General features: G+C 36.7%; 1 protein-coding gene across 1 annotated transcript; it reads left to right on the top strand.

Annotated features, from left to right (window-relative positions):
• The first annotated feature begins 425 nt into the window (after positions 1 to 425).
• On the top strand, positions 426 to 12,679 carry hoga1 (4-hydroxy-2-oxoglutarate aldolase 1). Its single transcript, XM_079889516.1, has 8 exons — positions 426 to 949; positions 1,216 to 1,436; positions 1,740 to 1,868; positions 5,259 to 5,386; positions 5,633 to 5,767; positions 7,762 to 7,858; positions 9,886 to 10,019; positions 10,299 to 12,679. The coding sequence occupies exons 2-8, from the start codon at positions 1,235 to 1,237 to the stop codon at positions 10,446 to 10,448; spliced, it is 975 nt and encodes a 324-aa protein (XP_079745642.1). The 5' UTR covers positions 426 to 949; positions 1,216 to 1,234; the 3' UTR covers positions 10,449 to 12,679.
• Positions 12,680 to 16,467: the final 3,788 nt, after the last annotated feature.

The raw sequence follows: 16,467 nt of genomic DNA, 5'->3' as shown, positions 1-16,467 counted from the left end.
AATATTTTTGCCATTTATTTATTTATTAATTTTTGTAAGTGTTCATTAAAGAGTTAACCTGTGAGGGAAATCAGAATATCACAAACTTTCATATGAAGCAAAAAACAAGTATCTGAAAATCCGACTAAGTCTTTAATAAAGAAATAAAGAAATTAACTATAATCCCATTAAGCATTGTGAACAACGTAATAATTTTTTTTTAAAACGGCAGAAAAACAGGAAACTATTTTAGTTGTTTATAATATAAATATTTTAGTTTTTATAATATATGATTTGTTCATTTATTTAGCAAAATAACCAGATTCGTATATATATGTGTGTACTAGTTGTAGTTTATACGTGTAGAGGTTCTCGTTTACATTAGCGACATTCGGAGGTCTTTCAGAGAGTGGGCGTGATCACCGCAGAGCTCCGATTCTGTGATTGGTCTATATTTCTCTGCAGGCTCATGGGTAGTGTAGTTTTTAACTAATGGTAAACATGGTTTTAAAAAATGAAATAACGTGAACTGGCCGCTTAAACTGAAGTAGGCCTACATATAATTAATAAACAAGCTCGGAGCTCATGGTACATCTGACTTTATAAGTTGTCGTTCAAAGTTAAGTCCCCTATAGAGAAAATTAAAGGGATTTAACGTTATACTTCCGGAGTCTGACTGCGCTGAAAGGCAAACGCTGTGGTGAAACTACCAAATTATTATTATTTACAATAAGCGACAGAACGTTTAAAGAAGGTTTCCATGCAACTCCAGGACAACCTCCTCATTTATATTCATAAGCTAAACCTGCAGTACCGTCACGTGAAGACCCATTTCTGCTTGTGCAGGAGAAAGTGAACTGAGCTAATCACTGTTTCTCTCCTTCAGATACTATAATAATACACATTAATATTAACGAGACACATTGTGACACTGTTTGACAAAGTTTGTCTGGACATCTGCAGCAACCAGGTATGCAAAACCCAGCAGCATTTTAAAAGCTTTAGCTATATTGATTTATTTATGCAATATGTTGCCTATATTTTAAGACTGTCTATGCTTCACGAATGCATAGGCTACTTGCGAGGTTTAAAGTGTTTACTAGTGACTTTAGTTTTCCTAAATATGTGTTCCTACATTGTCAGCATGTTGAGTTGATAAGTGTGTTGATTATTAACTGCTTGGTATAGAGTTCACCCTTTCCTTTAACCATCTATTTTTTCCCCCTTTTTCTACAGTCGGATCCCAACCAGAGGCATGTTTGCAATTCGCAGTTTCAATCTTCTGTGCAGAAGATCAACAGTGTCAACATGGAGAAATACAAGTCAGAGTGCTGGGAAAAGGCTGGATATAAGTGGGATTTATCCTCCCATCGCCACTCCGTTTACCCAGAGTGAAGATGTGGACTATCAGAAACTTGAAGACAATCTCAAGAAGTACAGCAACTTACCTTTCAGAGGCGAGTTAAAGAGGTTTGCAGTCATTGTTTGACACGTGCAAAACTACAATACAGCATTTCATGTAATTAAGTGTTATATGAATATAAAACCTACAACACCGATTATGTGGCATATACAGTAATAATATGTGTGTGACTCATGTTAGTAAACACAGATGTTAGTGAACCGTTGCAGGTTAAAGTCCACCTTCAGACCGTTTACAGTGCTCGACCTAGTGGACTTTTTGAAAATTACATGTCAATATTTTTCCTCATCCTAAAGTCAGTTGAAATGTGTTTATTTGACAACTCCTCCGCTGGCAGGTCTTGTAGTGCAGGGCTCTAATGGGGAATATCCATACCTGACCGCGGAGGAGAGGGTGGAGGTGGTGAAGAGGGTCAAACAGGCCCTGCCAGGACACAAGCTGGTCATGGCTGGATCTGGCTGTGAATGTAAGTTTTTTATACTGTATATATACGATCCAAACAACATCCGTCCGTTTTGGTTGAGCGCTTGAAAATACCACTTCGTTTTCCTACCAATCATAAGAAAGGCGTAACTTTTTATTATAAAATATTAAATTGTTCTGATAAAAATCTGTGACGACAATTTCGTAATTTTGGTAAGGAAATCTTATATATCCACTGAGAGGAAATAAAACCTGTACACTTCTCTACACTGGAGAAAAACATGTGGATTTACATGTTTACTTTTCCCTATTTTTCCCCAAAATAGAGTGTTGTGAGCATTATTGTGGTCTCACATGTTATGTAATGTCTGTTTCATTCATCCTCCTTGCCAGGGGGCGCCCTCGTGCAGAAAGTCCACAAGTGAGACTCATAGAAGTCATAAAACTTATGATATTCCAGGAAGTCCTTTATATGGATAAAGACATCCTGATATAATAACTATATGTATATATGTAAGGAATAATTGACGACTGGCCGTTGAATTATTAGAAAAATAATTCAACGGCCTGAAGTCAATTATTCCGCTTATACTACAGTTACCTCACCTCGAAACATTGTTCAGATTATGTATTTCAAGACGTTTGTAAAGTTTTTGTCATTAAAACGCTCTTGTATGTAGGACTAATTTCTTACGCATCTAATCCAATGCCTCCGTTGCTAATTCCAAAACGTCATTTTAGAGTTAGTAACGGAGGGTTGAGCCTCTGATAGCAGACTAATGCTGGGACACACGACTAGCTGACACATTCTCTGACTGTTTTCATCGACTGCAGCAGATTTTAAACACCGACTTTGAACACAGACTGAACGCGCTGAACACGCGTTTGGACATGATCAGTCATAAGTATCAAATTACATTCATAACCAGCCTTAAAGTGTGTCCCCGGCTTTATGCAGTTGTTAATGCAATTATTAGAGAGAGATGTTGCAATAATGAGACAGAAAAGCATGTGCGTCAGTATTATTAGCCTATTTATTTATTAATTTAATTCGTTTTAATTCATTCGTTCATTCTTTTTTTTTTTTTTTCATTGACAGATGACAGTAGACTATAGCCAAATAAATGAAACACAAAGCCCTTTTAACAAGTAGGCCTATCAATAATTATTTATTTGTTATTATCTGCAATAAAAATCCGTACTGCAGGACTATCCATTTATTTAGCCTATATTCAGTTTAATTTTCTATTGATTATAATATAGATAGGACTATATACTTTATTTATTAAAATTAAACTGCATGTTTCCATTGATTGTGAAGCTAGACATTGAAAATTGCAGATCAAGCGCATGGGGCTGCATGTTTTTTCTTGTTATGAATTGTATCCTATTTTCCTTTATTACAGTTAACTATGCGAAGTGATATGGAACTGTAATGCGGTCAAGACCTGCCTGGAACTACTTTAGCTGTGCGTTTCCCTGAAAATAATGCACACCTTAGAATGTTCGTCAACCAATCAGATTCAAGCATTCAACGGCCCTGTAGTATAAATATATATACACACTCACCTAAAGGATTATTAGGAACACCATACTAATACTGTGTTTGACCCCCTTTCGCCTTCAGAACTGCCTTAATTCTACATGGCATTGATTCAACAAGGTGCTGAAAGCATTCTTTAGAAATGTTGGCCCATATTGATAGGATAGCATCTTGCAGTTGATGGAGATTTGTGGGATGCACATCCAGGGCACGAAGCTCCCGTTCCACCACATCCCAAAGATGCTCTATTGGGTTGAGATCTGGTGACTGTGGGGGCCATTTTAGTACAGTGAACTCATTGTCATGTTCAAGAAACCAGTTTGAAATGATTCGAGCTTTGTGACATGGTGCATTATCCTGCTGATAGTAGCCATCAGAGGATGGGTACATGGTGGTCATAAAGGGATGGACATGGTCAGAAACAATGCTCAGGTAGGCCGTGGCATTTAAACGATGCCCAATTGGCACTAAGGGGCCTAAAGTGTGCTAAGAAAACATCCCCCACACCATTACACCACCACCACCAGCCTGCACAGTGGTAACAAGGCATGATGGATCCATGTTCTCATTCTGTTTACGCCAAATTCTGACTCTACCATCTGAATGTCTCAACAGAAATCGAGACTCATCAGACCACGCAACATTTTTCCAGTCTTCAACTGTCCAATTTTGGTGAGCTCGTGCAAATTGTAGCCTCTTTTTCCTATTTGTAGTGGAGATGAGTGGTACCCGGTGGGGTCTTCTGCTGTTGTAGCCCATCCGCCTCAAGGTTGTGCGTGTTGTGGCTTCACAAATGCTTTGCTGCATACCTCGGTTGTAACGAGTGGTTATTTCAGTCAAAGTTGCTCTTCTATCAGCTTGAATCAGTCGGCCCATTCTCCTCTGACCTCTAGCATCAACAAGGCATTTTCGCCCACAGGACTGCCGCATACTGGATGTTTTTCCCTTTTCACACCATTCTTTGTAAACCCTAGAAATGGTTGTGTGTGAAAATCCCAGTAACTGAGCAGATTGTGAAATACTCAGACCGGCCCGTCTGGCACCAACAACCATGCCACGCTCAAAATTGCTTAAATCACCTTTCTTTCCCATTCTGACATTCAGTTTGGAGTTCAGGAGATTGTCTTGACCAGGACCACACCCCTAAATGCATTGAAGCAACTGCCATGTGATTGGTTGATTAGATAATTGCATTAATGAGAAATTGAACAGGTGTTCCTAATAATCCTTTAGGTGAGTGTACATATATATATAAAACACAGAGAGAGACGTATTGACTGATGAAGAATGAAGACAATAAACACATTGCGACAATATGATGGCCGTGTTTTTCTAGACATCTTGGGTTTTTTCATAAGAGCAAAGTATATGTATAATGCAATGCTAATCGACAGCCTTTATCACTGTATAGCATAAGATAATATAATCTATGATAAGAAGCCACATCCGCTCACAAAAGACAGTTATTTCAAACACTCGACTGGCGTTACGAAGTGAGTCTGGAATGTTTAAATGTTCTCTTTTGTTGCACAACAGGATTGTAAACGCTTCTCGTTACAAGTTTGGAGAGATGTTTGGCGTATATGTTGCTTTCTCAAACTCGCAGTGCTTTCAGAGATGGAGCATTTACTGCGAACCGATCAATCCGCACTTTAAAATGTTGCGGTTGCAGCCAAATCACAATTTTGGCTCAATTTCAGTTTAATCAGACAACAAACTCTCACTTCACACAAACAGCTCTGCCTCACACACATGCAAAACTGAATCGCGAGCTACTGTGGTAAATGTATTCATCGCACAGACCAGTGTTTTTGTAGCACATGCTCTGTATTAAATACATAAGATTTACACACCAGATGCCAGTAGTTTTGTCTTTGTGTGTTGTTGTAGCCACCCGAGGCACGATCCTCATGAGCCAGAGAATGGCTGAGGCCGGGGCCGATTGTTTGTTAGTGGTAACACCGTGTTTTTACAGAGGTCGGATGGACAGCCGAGCTCTTATAAACCACTACACCAAGGTAAGTCTTGAGTAATTGTTTTTCATTTTCATTCCACTCAGTTGATAATATGTATAAACTGGAGAGAATATTTTCATGAATAATGATCCATTTAATCAAGGACTTGTTCTCTCCGTCGTGATCAAATGAAACCGTGGACATTATGCATATCTTTTTTGCGCTCATTTGCATTTTACTTAGTTCAGTTGTGGCTGAGCTTCACACTCCGTCTTATTAAAATGCATTGTTGCTTCCCTCTTTCCCGAGGTGGCAGATTCCAGTTCAGTGCCGGTTGTGTTGTACAGTGTTCCCGCAAACACTGGTCTGGACCTGCCGGTGGACGCAATCATACAACTCTCACAGCACCCCAATATTGTCGGCCTCAAAGATAGTGGTGGTGATGTAAGAGCTACCATTAGACAGATTTAGTATAGTAATATGTATTTTCCATAATAATGTTTAATTAACATTTTAACATTTCAGATGATTAGCTGTATTTAACATTTCAGTTGAGAGCTATATATATATATATATATATATATATATATATATATATGAAGAGTTCAGATGCAAAAGCCTGAACTTAAATATACGAGCTTGATAAAAATGATCATTCAAGAAGAAAATTTAAGATGGCACTTAGAGGCTTTTGCATTTGAACCCTTCATATATATATATATATATATATATTACACTCAGACCAGTGCTGGGTAGTAACTGATTACATGTAATCTGAATTACATAATCAGATTCCAAAAAATAAGTACTTGTAATTAGATTGCATTACATTTTAAAATACTCGTAATCAGACTACAGTTAATTTTTTATTTATTACATGTTATTTTCATAATGGCAGTAAATTATTCGTAATTCATTTATTCTTCCAACTACTTCCTTTTCATCTTTTAAATGTTCCTTCCTAAAACGTCCACTGCTTAAATCCGTTCAGAAGGTTTTCCAGGTTTGTGGAATCACACACACACACACACACACACACACACACACCATCAGATACTGGTCATGTGACTATCACTGAAAACTGAGACCCACAGCATTCGATCACAGAAAACAAGTGTTTTCTCAACATTGCAACAGTGCATATCTAATCCGCTCCTGACGAACACATTAATTATTATTTGGTATCACACAGTGAGTGATTTAACCATGTATTGCTCTCTTCAGAAGGATTTTGTCTTTCAAACACATTAAAATCTTCAAATTCACATAATTTCATATTTTCATGCAATGCAGGGATTCCCCAACTTTTTTTGTCAGCTGAATCTATTTGACCTAATATATTTACTTAAATAGATTTTAAATGAATAAATTGGGCCAGTAATAAAATTAAGTCAATAATAATAAATAAATGAATAAAATTAAGTTCACGGTTCTCTGATTTCGGTTAATGGACAGATGACACGCAGGTAAACAAATACAATTTATTTTGATTGTTTTTATTTTTTCATTATTTATTTTAATTAAAAAAAAATTATGATTTAATTACTTAATAGCTTTTCATTAAACTCACAAACCCTCTGCAGTTCCACCACGAACCCCAGTCTGTAATAATAATAGTAACCCTGATGTGTGTGCACTGTGTATAATTAATTTTGTATATATAAATACACACACATGCATGTATATATTTAAGAAAAATATTTATATATATATATATATATATATATATATATATATATAAAATAATATATATTTATATATAATATAAATTATATATATATATATATGTGTGTGTGTGTGTGTGTGTTTGCAAATATTTCTTAAATATATACATGTATGTGTATTCATATATACAAAATAATTATACTCAGTACACACACATATATTATGTAAACACAAACCTTTATTTTGGATGCGATTAATCCCGATTAATCTTTTCTCAGCCCTACAAAGAATGGAATATATTTTCTTTCCCTTTGTATTTTATAAAGTACAAGTTTATAATCAAATCAGTGTGATAAACAAATCAGTTAAAAAGTAATCTAAAAGTAATCCAAAAGTAGTCCGATTATAATACCTTAAATGTTTAATATAATGGATTATGTTACTAACCACAAGTTTTGTAATGTAATTTGGAATCAGTAATCGACCCAGCACTGTCTCGGACATAAGTGACAGGAAACAAAATTACATGGAAAGAAACTGGACTCTCTCTCTTCGTCACTGGGAGTGTGTTAATTTCCCACAGATGCTCCAGTGTTGTTTTTTGACTTGAGTTGACAGAGTAATCACTGTATTCAAAGTTAAATGTTTTGTGCCATTGTTAATTGCCCTCGCCTCTAACCACTCTAAATACTGTGTAGCAGTTCTGTTCACGATCTCCCTTATTTTACAGTCTTCTATCACCTTAAAACACATTCATCTCTGATAATTGATAGATCACCAGAATAGCTCTGATCGTGCAGAAGACCAGATCTCAGGGTTTCCAGGTGCTTGCAGGATCAGCGGGTTTCCTCATGGCTGCGTACGCTGTAGGTGAGAATGACTTCCTTGTCATCTTTACACAGTCCAAGTATTAATACTCTTATAAACAATAAACTTGGATGCACCCTGTCATAAAATATGTATGTATGTTTAAAAAAAATAGATAATCAGAAATGAATTGCAAAACGTACTACAGCTGTATAAACTTGCAGTTGTACTTCACAAATGAATGCAATTTTTTCACTTTACAGTAGGCGACTAAGAATGGTGGGAAATTGTGTGTAGATCTGTTTAGTCACAATGAAAGAAAAAATGTTATTAATATTTTAGGTTAATTATGACCTGTTTTTGACATTGCACATTGCACAACTGATTAATATGTACTGTTTGTCTACACAAATCGGTAAAAATTCATCTTAATGTACAGGTAGCACGTGTTGAACATGTCGTACAATTTGCTACCGTAATAAAAAAACGAATTATGCAAATCCGGTCACCATCCACCTTGAAGGGCGATTGATTCATGGAGTAACAGTACAAATAGGGTCCTTAATAGAAACATATCAGTCATAATACAATATCCACTGCATTTTTCTCATAATGGCAAGGTTTGATAACTTCCACGGAGACTAAACTATGGTTAATCACATGTCAGCTTGTGGGAGAGCGTCTGGAGTCTGTCAATTAATCAACACAATCAAAGTGGCTTTAATGTCTGTCAGAAAGCCTGGCGAGGTCTGGGCTATTATAATGTGCATGGGTGGTGTCGGCCCGTCAGTCAAGCTGTTGTTTATGTTGGAGTGGTTTATACGGTGTCAATCAGATTGTAGAGGGAATGTAGGGGTATTGAATTGCGAAATTTTTCACTTGGACATTTTCGGGCTGTATTTGTTGCATGCATGTTACTAATGTGGTTAAAAGGGACCAATTATGCAAAATTGTCTGTCGGCTGTGTGTTCACAACCACCCTATAATGGTAAAAATCCACCCACTCCTCTTTTTTAATCCCTTAAATCATAATCAGTGTCTCAGAACAAGCCGTTTGCAGTTTCTATGCGATGTCACATTGCACAGGCCCCGCCCACGACTGCTGACAGGCTCCGCCCTATTAGCTTAGCTCCTCCCCTCAGTGATCCGAACACAGTCCGCCATGTTTATCTCCTCGCCAGAGCATTAACAGCAGCATTCAAGTAAGAAATGTATTCTTATTAAAGCTACTAATGTTATTCAGTCAAGAGCAGTGAGTGATTTTCTGTTTTTCTTTTGTTGTTTGATTCATATTAACAGCATATATAGCATTAAATACTGTATATTACGCTGCTAATACACAGATCTAATACACACATGCGATTTCTTTCCCTGCTGTTTATGTTCACAGACATAACCGACTGTGTTTTTGACAATTTAAGCGCAAAAAGACGTGAAAGAGAACTTAGTTTAATACGGGACGCGCCGTCTGGATGCGTGCTTCGGATGTGTTCGCTCAGAAAACCATCAGAAGTTTAGATTGATATGGCTTTAAAATACACACAGATAATAAACTTTCATGATTTTGAAGAACTGCAATGTCACGTGAGCATGACCTCGATAGAGATGATAATCAAAACAAGTTAGTTGTTAGAGCATCTGAGGCACGAGCTGTAAAGGCTCCGCCCTCTTCTGGAAAGTGGGCGGGGAGCAGCAGCTCATTTGCATTTAAAGATACATGCACAAAAAACAGCATGTTTTTGCTTTAACTCAAAAATGGCCGTTTGCAACATGTTATAACAAATGATCTGGGTAACACTTTATTTTACAGTGTCCTTGTCACATATGTTACATGTACTTACCATAGTAATAACAGTAAATTATGCATAATTACATGCAACTAACCCTCGACCAAACCCTAACCCTATAGTTGCTTAATATTACTCAGTACTTAAATATAGAATTACACTGTAACAATGACACCCTTAAAATAAAGTGTAACCAAGATCTGTTTGGTATTTTGAGCTGAAACTTCACAGACACCTGAGACTTATATTACATCTTGTAAAATAGGTCTCCTTTAAAGGCCGCTTTCTCTCTGTTTGTTGCAGGGGCCGTGGGAGGCGTGTGCGCCCTGGCGAATGTCCTGGGTCAACAGGTGTGTGATCTAGCACAGCTGTGTGTTTCAGGACGCTGGGACGAGGCCAGAGAGCTCCAGTATCGCCTCATCGAACCCAACACAGCAGTGAGCATCACATCGCCATGGCAACGCCGCACATTTATACCACAGATACGTTTACTGCCATATAGGCACGATAAACACTGGAAGCAACCCTTCCCCCAAGAGCTGTTGAGCTTTGCTTCAAAGGCCAAGAGAAAAATTTGCACTATGGTGCAAATGCGCTTTTTAAAAACGTTTGATGAGAATAAACAGACTCTGAATGATGTCTTTGACCTTGTTTAAACCAATGATTGACTTTAACTGTATTCATTAAAGCACAATGTCTCCCTCTGGTTTTTATAGGTAACTCGACAGTATGGCGTTCCAGCTTTGAAACAAGCAATGGAGTGGTTTGGATATCACGGTGGCGCGTGCCGGTCCCCTTTACAGCCGCTGTCAAAGGCAGATTTAGCTCGGCTTCAACTGAGCTTCTCCTCCAACGGATGGCTGTAGACGTAGAGAGCGCAACAGAATCAAAGTGTTACAGTAAACCCAATGTTTAATTATTCTTTTTGTGATATCATTCATTTAAACTAATGTTCTCATGAGATTTTCCCTTTCAAGAAACGTAAAATATTTCCATTGATTTTCTCTTCCATTCTGGATGTTTTATGTTGCGTGCTTATTATAAATCAAACTGTTCATTCAGTTTTTGCATAGTTTCAGTGTTTTAATTATTATTTTCCTGCATCACAGTATTGTTTCTCTATGCATGGTGCAACACATCTTTAAAAGCCATTCCCGATGTGATATTACGTCCTGCATTCACTCTCAAGAAGAGTGAACTTCTCTTTCATTGCTAGATGTGGTGGATGGACTTCAAAATTTCACATGCAACTGTATGTACAGCTTATACAGTTGTAAATAAAGCAAAACAACACTTAAAATACAGTATGAAATCCTTATTTGAGTAAGAGAGGAAACAATACTTTCAATATTTGTTACATTCTTGTTTTAGAAACGGAACAACATTTTTAGGATTTTGACTGGACAATATTATGTTGTTTTGAAGTAAAAATGCTTTGCATATTTTGAAAGTACAATATTTGTATTCATCCACACCTATTCCCTGTAGGATCACGAGACAATATTAGTATATCCTTTTTTTTTTTAATTAAAACAATGTTTTCAATACTTTCAAAACTTTTAAATACAATGTTTGTGAAACGAAACGGTATTATAGTGAACCAGAGGGTTCAGTTTCATGTGCGACCACAAGTGGGCGCTCTTCACCACCAAGCGGCGTTTATATTGTCTGATGAGGTGCAAACCTGTCTTTTTTAAAGATATAAAGGATAAAAAGCATTGGTATAAGTCATGCATCTCTAAATGGTAGATTGTTGGAGGATGAGAGAAAATGAGAGAGAGAGAGAGAGAGACTCTTGCTGGGAGCAAAATGACAAGAAACTCTAGACTGAGAGCAGTCATTATCCTCTCTCTTCACCTCATTCTCAGTCTATTTAGAGAGCTGTTGCTCTGACATTTCAGATTTTTTTCTCTGTAAATTTCTTGTCTGACTGTCCTTGTTGCCAAACCTTGTGTGAACTATTCTTTTCTTCTCACATCTCCTCAACCATTTCTGCAGCACGGGTCCTCACCCAAGGCGATGCGTCGACCTCGAGACAACACCAACACGTTACCCTCTCAGTCATTAATGCAGTGGTAATGAAGAAAGATGTTTTAAAGGTATTCATATCATTCTTCATCCTCCTGACCCGTCTGTGTCTGCTGTGCTTTCAGCCCGAACCCTTTGCGCTCCTCTACTGAGCCGAGTTGCACATGATTAACTAGTTCCTGAGGCAAAGCCTCGTTTCTTCTGACAATCTCTAACATTTAGAGCTTTAATTGAACTTGAAACCAAGTTTGCAAATATGTTGTATATTTCCATTCTAAGTTTTGGGAGTAAAAAAAGTATTAAAACAGCACCTTCAGGCACATGACCAGAAGTGTGAATTTTCACAATTCACACTTGGTTCGATTGCCTGGTCCGAACCCGAGTTGTAATGTATTGTAATTGTAATTTAAATCGGACTACTTTTCAAATTATATTTCATAAACCAACATCTAAAGGAAAACGTAATGGGGTTTCAATTCAAAATATGACTTTCTGTTACAAGGGCATTGATTTCCCCGTATCAATCACACACAATCATGTTTATCAGGCATTTTGGGAGACACAACAAGTGAATAGGGAAATAAATGATACATCAATATTCCTATGAAATATTAGATGATATTATTACAATTTTGCCAATTTTACTCGCATTATTAAACTTCTTTCATTGCATGTTGCCCCAAGAACACATTAATATACAAATTAGATACAGTGTATAGATACATTTTACTCATTTAAGAAAAATGGTGTATCAATTCATTCCGTTATACCTTTCATAACATACTTGAGAATCATCTTTATGCAAATTTTGGTTAAAAAAAAATCCTGAAACCCAACAATTGATTGGTGAAAAGTGCTAGACATAAGGTGTGCTCACATTAGCTAAATATTCAAACCGAGCAGCTTTCTATGGAAACTTGTTTCCGCCACTGAAGAAAAAAGATAATTGTGATTTTTGTTTTGCTAACTTTTTTTCTCCGAATTGCGTGATATAAACTCACAATTCTGAGAAATAAAGTCTTTTTCACAGAATTTGACTTTTTAACACGCAATTGCGAGAAAAAAGTCAGAATTGTGAGAAAATGTCAGAATTGCTCGAAGAAAAAAAATCAGAATGTTTTGATAAAAAGTTGCAATTATCATTTTTAATAGTTTTTATTCTGGGGCGGAAACGAGCTTCCTTACCTTCGTTTTCTCTGTGTCAAATTCTGCATGGGGAAATCTCTTTGCCCTCAAGCAACATTCCCGATCACGTGGATTCCTATTGAAATGACTGGACTTCGCCTGCCAAAATTCGCTGAACAACAGTAAAATGGGACCACACCTTTATTGGTTGGCCAGTTTTAATTTGCAGTGCTAAAGGAAAAGAATAGAAAGACACCTCAGCATACAAAAAAATCAGTCATATTCATGGCACGCGAACGATTGTGTCGGTCAAATAGATGCGTTACCTGCCGCTCATTCAAATGAAGATGTGAATTGCACCAAATAATCATTTTGATAGGCCTCAACAATCAGACTCAAACCCAGTCTCATGTTGAAGTTGTGTTTCCCCAGGTTACTGCTAGGGTTAGGGTTAAGGTTAGACAGTTAGACAGACACAACACAGTAATGTAGATGTATTATGATGATATAATTGTCTAAAATGTTGACTAAACTACGCATTTGAAACTATAGTGTCATATTGCTTCTTGAAGAAATGATTTCAAAATGTAAAAATAACTTTTTGTCTTGTTTTTCTCATCAATTCCAGAGCAAATCCTTGGCCGTTCCTACACTTGCACGCACCTGTCATTAATTTCAGTACACATTTAGTATTTCTGATCGATGTCTTTCCAATAATATTGGGGAAAAGAGCTTTCTTTCAGACTTATGCTTCGAGGGAAAGTCATGCAACTTCGCGTCCATACTCGTATACTTTGGTCAGAAATGTAAAGCTGCCAAAGATTTAACTGAACACGGGGGAAATATAATGTGCAAAATGTGTCAAACAAAACACACCTCGGTTTCGATCAATCAAAAATATAGAAAATAACTCAAAACTCCTAATGAAAAAAAAACTATACCATTTAAAATACATTTAAGTATAGTACAAATCCATTATCATATTTACTGGCATGTCGCTTGAGACTAATTGGTATAGATATTATAATTAAACTTAATTTGGAGTTCTTCTTTATTGCACATTTCTTAATATTAAGCATAAAATGTGTTTTAATATCACTATTAGTAAGGATAGCATGATGATCACTGTATAATATCAGTCTTTAAATGCAAGTTATTTAAAGAAAGTATTCCAAATATACTTATCTTTAAATATCTTTACAGACAAACTAAATATCTTTAGTTGAACCTCAGCACTAATGAAACAAATAAAGTGCATTAAGTATAACAGTAGTTGTTCCAATTTAGCAGATTTCAAGTTTATCAATTTAGTAAACCAAAAGTACAATTGCAGGGTATTTTTTTATTAAGTACATAAATATGTAAATGCATTTGTAGTATACTTAGCATGAAATAAATGTATTTCAAATACATATTGGTATTTTTTTATTTTTAACTAGGGGATAGAATTGGCAATATATATGTTCAGTCCCTGAACAAAGAATATATTTGCGAACACATTTTGAATGCCAGGTAAAGCCTGTACAGTTCTGAATATTTCAATATTTTGCCATGGCAACAGGCCCTACGCTTGGAGCAGGCTAAATTGTTGCAGCACTTCACACACTGCAGCATTGCAAGGTGATGCAAATTAAGGTGACTACAATGTCCCTATGTCAACAGAGCAGTTGGTGAGGTTAAAGTCCATTTTAAACACAACCTGAAGCAAGTTTTAGGAAGATTTAAATGGGCACTGGCGTTAGGAAGGCATATGGACATCAAGTGAAATTTTAAGGAGATTCACTCGAGTTATCTGCTCACTTGCAGACGTATAATTATCCATACAATTATGAAGCAAAACAAACTTTCAGTATCATTACTGGCAATGTCTTTCTATTGTATTTGTTTATGTCTTAATCTAGCATTTTACTTTACAAAGGTCTTAAAGGCTTAAAGGGATAGTTCACCCAAAAATGAAAATTCTGTCAGTAATTACTCACCCTCATGTTGTTCCAACCGCGTAAGACCTTCGTTCATCTTCAGAACACAAATTAAGATATTTTTGATTAAATCTGAGAGTTGTCTCACTCCTCCATAGGCTTCTAAGGGACTGAAACTTGCTGGCCCAGAAAATGTATTAAAGACATCGTTAATATAGTCCAAGTGACTCCAGTGGCTCAGTCTTAAGTTTATAAAGCGACGAGAATACTTTTTTGTGCGCAAAAACAAACAAAAATAACGACTTTATTCCACTTTTCATTTCCTTCTCTCTGGGCCTCGGGTCTTTTCACGTAGTGTTTAAGCGTAGCGCGTCTGTGTTGTACGTCACCACGTATCACACACATGATTAGCGTCGCCCAATAGTGAGCCTACGTGGTGACGTACAACACAGACGCGCTACGCTTAAACACTACGTGAAAAGACTCGAGGCCCAGAGAGAAGGAAATGAATAGTGGAATAAAGTCGTTATTTTTGTTTGTTTTTGCGCACAAAAAGTATTCTCGTCGCTTTATAAACTTAAGATTGAGCCACTGGAGTCACTTGGACTATATTAACGATGTCTTTAATACATTTTCTGGGCCAGCAAGTTTCAGTCCCTTAGAAGCCTATGGAGGAGTTAGACAACTCTCAGATTTCATCAAAAATATCTTAATTTGTGTTCCGAAGATGAACAAAGGTCTTACGGGGTTGGAACAACATGAGGGTGAATAATTACTGACAGAATTTTCATTTTTGGGTGAACTAACCCTTTAAAATCAGTCATCCTTCATATACAAAATAAAGTTTCCAAAAAACTTTTGGGAATAAAAATATCACTATTACTAATATCATCAAGTTAAGTTTTCCTTTTGTTTTCTTTCTTTTAAAAAAAAAAAAAAAAAATGTTCGCTTGTAGTTAACTGATAAACAGTAGCCTAAAATATCTCTGTTTATATATTAGGATATGGTTTTTATATAATACTGTCTAATATGGTCACTAAGCTTTAGTTTACCAACAAATACAAAAAAACTAAAAAGTGTTCTGCTTGCTGTGACTTGAAATACCTTCGTCAGCCAAAGCGTCTTGCACTGGACACTAATTAATTAACAAATGATTTACCTAATTAGGCATTTAGCGGATGCTTTTATCCATAGTGACACTGAACAAAACAGTTACTAAAGGAAGAGTCCCCCTGGAGCAACCTGGGGTTAAGTGCCTTGCTCAATGGTGCAATGCTTACTGGATCATCCTTGAGGAGTTTGAACCTACAAGCCTTTCAGATACCAACCCAGAGATTTAACTACTACTAGGCCACAGCACGCACATTCATCAAACACAATGGCCCATGGACACACTGGAGTAAACATTATTATCCACCTGTTAAACCACCAGAGCTGTTTATTTCTGTCAAAACTGGCATAATTGTTTCTTGATGGCTTATTTCCTAAATCATCTCATATCTCTAATGGCTAACCCACACTTTCACCACTGGAATCCCACAGGGTTCAGTACTGAGTCCGCTTCTAGTCTCCAAATCTGTTCACAAAATTGCTCAGTAATTTCACCAAAACGTCTCCGCCTTTGCAATCTGAGAAAAGATCTCAGCATGCCGATCTGATATATCAACCTGGTTGGCTACTATCACGAGGTTGACGTGATATTTACACCCACAAATTCTCCAAATTTTGAACACCATTCACAAACACATCCTTACTTGTGCGCTTGTTAATTACAAATGTAAAATTTCTGAGGTAGTAGTAAGTCATGAAAGC

Source organism: Squalius cephalus (genome assembly GCF_949319135.1).
Source record: "Squalius cephalus genome assembly, chromosome: 13".
Taxonomy (NCBI): Eukaryota; Metazoa; Chordata; class Actinopteri; order Cypriniformes; family Leuciscidae; genus Squalius; species Squalius cephalus.
Note: the sequence above shows the minus strand (reverse complement) of the source record. Positions and strands in the feature narration are given on the sequence as shown.

Bases quoted from the DNA above. Each gene is read 5' to 3' on its own strand.
- hoga1 (XM_079889516.1), top strand. From the start codon at position 1,235: ATGTTTGCAATTCGCAGTTTCAATCTTCTGTGCAGAAGATCAACAGTG. The intron at 1,869-5,258 runs GTAAGTTTTTTA...GTGTTGTTGTAG, and splicing joins GGCTGGATCTGGCTGTGAAT to CCACCCGAGGCACGATCCTC. The intron at 7,859-9,885 runs GTGAGAATGACT...TGTTTGTTGCAG, and splicing joins CATGGCTGCGTACGCTGTAG to GGGCCGTGGGAGGCGTGTGC.